The sequence below is a fragment of the Phoca vitulina genome, unplaced genomic scaffold, assembly GCF_004348235.1.
Source record: "Phoca vitulina isolate PV1807 unplaced genomic scaffold, GSC_HSeal_1.0 scaffold10, whole genome shotgun sequence".
Lineage (NCBI taxonomy): Eukaryota > Metazoa > Chordata > Mammalia > Carnivora > Phocidae > Phoca > Phoca vitulina.
In genome coordinates, this window is record NW_022589713.1 from 2577521 (window position 1) to 2583519 (window position 5999).

A 5999-nucleotide genomic window follows, 5' to 3' on the forward strand; every position below is an offset into this window, starting at 1 on the left:
CCATGTAGTTTTGAAATCCTGGATGGATGGGCCACACCCTGAATACACCTTAAATCTCTTGCTGCTTTGAAGGTATAATCATTGCTCAGTAACTCCCAGGATGGAGTTAATTAGTTCTTTGTATGATTTGATTATAATAAAATGAGATTTTGAATGTAACTTATTAAAATGTGCAAATGTGGGCATAATATAAATATATTTTTAAAACTTGGAATTAAATATCGTATAAGAGCATGGAAATGATCCAACTGCATTAACACCTTCTAAAATATAGTCTCTTTCTAATAGTAGTCAAGCAGTTAGATGCTTGGCTTAACATATAGACCTAAAGCAAATGAAACATGAAGAAATATGATTACTTTGCACTACACAATTTATCATTTTACTTATCAAGTAAAGATTCCTATGGTGTTTATTAAATTAATTAATGATTATTATTTACAAAAGCCTTCAGAGAGTATTGCTTTCAATTTTATTGAAATTGAGAGCATTGCTTTTCAGTTTTCAAGGTGGGGAAACAAAGAGATTAAGTAAAATATGCCATGAATCCTATACCTACCAAAGATAAGAATTAAAGCAATTGTGGAACTTTACACACAAAACACACCTCGTAAAAATAGTTTACTACTATAAACTGATTAATGTAATTCCTTATCTGAAATAATAAATGTTGCATGTAATAGATTGTTTTCTGTTTGAGGACAGATACTGCTACATGTTGATATCTGCATTGCTAGTACCATGCAATCAATCATGATGATTGAATGAGTCAATTAATGAATGAGTATGAAAGAAAACCCATAAGAACTAACCTCGAAGAACTCCATTCTAATCCCTAGGCCCTCCCAGTTTCTCTCTTGCTCAGTGCTTCCCAGATTATTGATGCCTTACATGAGCAATCAGGAAAAAGGAAGCAATCCAGATGGGAGGCTAGCTGTGGTCAGATGCCTCTGAAATGAAAAAAGTATTTGCAGATGTTTCAACAAGTGGAGGGGTAGGGCTGAGTCTAGGCCACAGGAAACAACTTCTACACCTTGGGGCTACTACAATAAAGGTATCATCACTCACCAGCACAGGGTTCTGTTGGAAACTTGAAAAGGCATTCAGGATTGGAATGTTGCATGAATCCAGACTTGCCTCAGGAATGCCACAAGTGATCAGAACTAAGTATAGAAATTAATGTGATTTGTAAAAATAGCAATAAGGATCATAGTTATCTGGGAATCAAGTCCTTTCATCACTTTAGACAGAGCAAATGAAACTAGAAGAAACCATCACTGACTTTGAGAGTCTCCTTCTAAATTAGTTGGCCTTTGGCTTTTGGAGAGCAAAGTTCAAATTCCAGTTCCTGCCTGACAGGAAAATAAGTCAGACACAAAGTAGATAGATAGTCTTTTAGACTCCAAACTGAAATAGCAGTGCATAAAGAAGATCTGAGTCTTGAAGAAACTTTGTTTTTAGAGTTGCTGAATTCACTCACCTACTGTGTGATATTTTCCATTGTGCCTTTTGAGGCTGTTCACTAGATTTGTGATATTTGCCTTTGTTAGCTAATCCCTTCAAATGTAAATAAGAAATTTTAGACTTTTTAATGAAAAAGTGCTAAATTCAATTATGTTCTGTGCATGCCCTCTTCCAGAGCACATTAGCTTTCTAGTTGCACAGTGGATGATGGAGCACATGATCATAAGTACCAATTGCTTAAGAAGATACTAATAAAATACAAAGGCACTTTAAAAAGTGCTTGGAGGGGTGCCTAGGTGGCTCCATTGGTTAAGCGGCTGCCTCTGGCTTACGTCCTGATCTTGGGGATCCTGCTTCTCCCTCTTCTCCCAGCTTGTGCCTCTTGTTATCTCTGTCTCTGTCTGTCTCTCTCTCAAATAAAGAAAATCTTTAAAATATAAAAAAATAAAAAGTGCTCAGAACTAGGCTCAGCCATTTACTATTTTTGTGCCCTGGTCATATTACTACGTGAGCCTGTTTTCTCATCTCTAATATGTAACAACTGGAGAATGGTTTTGTTTTTGGCTCAGTGGACACGGAAGAGATTTTCTAAAACAATGATCTGAATGCTTGGCAACATTGGATTTGTTCCATAAAATCCTAAACTTTTAAATTGAGAAAAACTTATATAGTAGCATAGCTGTGGACACTTGACTAATAGAGATAAGCTGTTCATCAACCCAAAATGAAAGTTTTTAAAAAAATTATAAGGAATGGAATACAATGCTGGCACTATTACTAAAATTGACCAGGATATTTGGGGGATAGAGAAAAATTAATTAACCCTAACATTATTGGGAGAATTATACATATGTTGCTATACTTAGTGGATTGCCTTTTGTGAATATTGGAATTCAAAATACGAAGACTAAATGAGAATGCTAGCAGCAAATCCTTTTGTTGTTGTTGTCGTTGTCGTTAAACCTAAAAAACCACAGAGGTGTATCAGATTTGCTGAGATTCTTTATTATAGAATTAGATCATTAGAGCAAGGAAGAGATTTAAATGTCAAGATCAAATTCCTTATTTTATGAGGAAGCAAATTCAGAGAGGAAAATTAATTTATTTAAAAACAGTATTATTGTTGTTATCATCGTCATCACTACAGGTGCTTTGCAAGGCACCCGTGTCTGTTCTGGGAATCCAGCAGTGAGCTAGACAGATGTGGTCTCTCATCCTGAATCCCTCAGTTAATGGAGGAGCTAGAACCAGAAATGAGTCTGTGGATTTCTAGTTAAAAGAGCTTCCATTAATCCAGTACTGACTCTAGACCAGGCCCTAAGTGTTTCACCTACATTAAGTCACGTAATCTTCACTAATTTACAGTGGGATGGAGCATGTCTTCACTAATTTACAGTGGGATGGAGCATGTCTTCCCACTCCTGATGTCTCCTTCCCTGTGAAGGGAGCTCCATTAACGTAACCATCCTGGCTTTTCTCCCTGCCTTATTTACTCTGCTCAAGGGGAGATAAAGTGACATCTGAGTTTGGAAAGAGTAACTGTGCCTGAGTAGCCCAGTCCCTTCCCTTCTCTTAGGACAGCAGTGCCTAAAAGGAACGTCTGTTCTTTGTTCTTCTAGGCCCAAAGATGAACAGGGCAGAAGGAGGCCTCTTCAGGTCTTGTGAGTGGGGAAACAAGTTTCATAGTGGGGTTTTACATTAGGAAGCCCTTTCCCATAGATATCAGCTTTCTCATCAATAAAATCTCTGTGTGTATATATGCAAGAGAGAAGCATTTCATAAAAATAAAAGAGCAAATAAGCAAGTATGTCCTATCATATTCGAATCATCCGAAACCAGCCAAGTTCTATCCAGTGTGCATGTCTATGCCCCACATTCTGACCCCACCTGCCACAGCACTGAGGAAACAGTATCTTAAAATAATCTCAACATACCCTTCTGGGATCATATGCCCAAGCAGCGGAGCAGCTTGGCACAGCAGCCTGGTCCTGTCGCAGATGACACAGAAAATTAACCATCACACCTTCTAAACAGATTTGGCCTAAGTTTCCAAATTTCTAAAACTGTTTGCTGCTGGGCTCTTTAGGAGACAAAGTGGTGAAATAAAAAGACCTTGGGATTTATGGAATTAGAAGCCCCAGATCTGAGTCCACCCTGAGTAAGTCTCTCTGACTTGGAACCTCTGTTTTTCCTCTAAAGAACAACATACATTGCCTTAATGAGCTCACACGGTTGTTTGAGACCCAAAGAGGAAAATATATGTGCAAGTGCTTTGTAAACAGTAAAGAGCTATAGAAACGTTAGTTGTTTTGCAGACTTAAAGATACAAGTTCCAACCTTTGGCTCCATTGGGCTGGTTGGCTCTTACTATTGCAGTGGTGACCCACTTCATCCTGTCTTTCTCAGACTCTTAACATCTGGAGGTCTTCCTACTCCTCTCAGTTCTTCCACCTAGATCCATAAGCCGGGCCTTTCTTACAATCTCGCTTTTTTTTTTTTTCCATCTACCCTCAACTCACGAACATGAGTGCAGATCCAACTCTGCCCCAATGCCTGCCTGGCCCCGAAGCACCCAGTTCTAGGGACTCTTCTCCAATGCCTGAGATTTATGGGCCTGAACAAAATTATGCGTCCCTGCAAATGTCATCTGCTGAGACACCCCACGCGGAGACCATCTCTCCTCTTCCTTCCTCCATGGATCTGCTTGTTCAGGACAGTCCCGACTCCTCCACCAGTCCCAGGGTAAAACTACCACCCACTTCTGGAGAGGAGAGAACAGTGAGGAAGGAAGATACGGCCCAGGGCAAGAAACAGATCAGGACCGTGTTCTCTCAGACCCAACTCTATATCCTCAATGATCAATTTCAGAGACAGAAATGCCTCAGTCTCCAGCAGATGCAAGAACTTTCCAACATTCTGAACCTTAGCTATAAGCAGGTGAAGACCTGGTTCCAGAACCAGAGAATAAAATGTAAGAGTTGGCAGAAAAACCATTGGCCAAAGGAGAGAGAGTGTGTGACTCAGAACACCACAGCAACCGCAGAATACCCAGGCTTCTATTCCTACCACCAGGGATACCTGAGGAACACTTCCGGAAACCTTCCAATATGGAGCAACCAGACCTGGAATAACCCGAATTGGGGCAACCAGATCTGGAACAGCCAGTCTTGGAGCAACCATTCCTGGACCAGTCAGAGCTGGTGCCCCCAAGCCTGGAACAATCAGCTCCAGAACTGTGGAGAGGAATCCCTGCAGCCCCAGATCCAGTTCCAGCAAAATTCCATCAGCAATTTGGAGTCCATCTTAGAAACTTTTGGGGAAAGCCATAGTGTAATACAACAATCTGCTAAGTATTTTAGTACCCAGCAAATAATGGACTTGTTCCCAAATTACTCTGTGAACATACAGCCTGAAGATGTGTGATGATGAGTATATTATTCAATCTCAATTTGGGCGGTGGCTGTATTACTTCTCCTAGGCTTTGTCTTTTAGGGTCCTATATATCTCTGCTTCGATATTCTGTTTCCCATTATTCTTATTGTGTCCATTGAGGGGGTACGATTGGAGTCAAAGAGGTTTCAGTAGCATTGGCTGCTATGGACAACATGATAAAAGGTGTTTCTGGCTATAGATAACTAGATACAATCCTAATGTGGATATCTTCAGGCTCTAGAATCTAACCTCAAGAATAGGAAGTGAAGATACAAAGACATGTGATGAAGGATAGTTTGTATTTTCTGAGATTGTGAGGCTTTTCATGTTAATAACCTCAATTGTTAATGGTGAAGGGTTAAGCTATAATGTGCTTCATTGATTTCCTCTGTCCCTTGTGATGTTTTACTAGAACTGTTAATTTGTTCATTATTCTAGAATTTGTAGAAAGATGTTTTGTATTTTAATGTATCATGATAATAGTACCAGTTTGGCTGACTGGTTTATAGGTTTAGTACAAATAAATAAAATACCCACTTTACCCTTAAAAAAAAAAAAGATATAAGCCGCAGATAACAGTTCTCATGTTTACTATGCATTTTAAGCTTGACTTTATTTTTTATTTTTTTAAGATTTTATTTATTTGACAGAGAGAGAGAGAAAGAGAGAGAAAGAGGGAGCAAGTACAAGCAGGGGGAGCGGCAGGCAGGGGAGAAGCAAGCAAGCTGAGCAAGGAGCCCGATGTGAGGCTTGATCCCAGGACCCCGGGATCATGTCCCGAGCCAAAGGCAGCCGCCTAACCGACTGAGCCACCCAGGCGCCCCTAAGCTTGACTTTATACAAAGATGTTTGTATGGCCAGGTGGTTGATAGTGGTCTAGCTGGTTATTATTTAAAGACTAAGAACCACTCCACCAACTAAGCTCTTCCCTCTCCCAACCAACATTACTTACTGTAATTAAAAAATTGCTGTCTACATTGTTACCATTCATCTTTGGCATTAGGCAATACCTCTCTCAGGGACATTCCTGTAAATTCTGAGCAGGTTTATAAAACACCTTTCCACTAGGAAGAAGCAGCAGCACATGTGAGAAGTGGGGGTCA

General features: G+C 39.9%; 1 protein-coding gene across 1 annotated transcript; it reads left to right on the forward strand.

Moving 5' to 3' along the window:
• The first annotated feature begins 1936 nt into the window (after nt 1–1936).
• Nucleotides 1937–5334, forward strand: LOC116635269 (homeobox protein NANOG-like). Its single transcript, XM_032409189.1, has one exon. The coding sequence runs from the start codon at nt 3988–3990 to the stop codon at nt 4885–4887; it is 900 nt and encodes a 299-aa protein (XP_032265080.1). The 5' UTR covers nt 1937–3987; the 3' UTR covers nt 4888–5334.
• Nucleotides 5335–5999: the final 665 nt, after the last annotated feature.

Coding starts and splice junctions, on each gene's coding strand:
- LOC116635269 (XM_032409189.1), top strand. CDS start 3,988: ATGAGTGCAGATCCAACTCTGCCCCAATGCCTGCCTGGCCCCGAAGCA.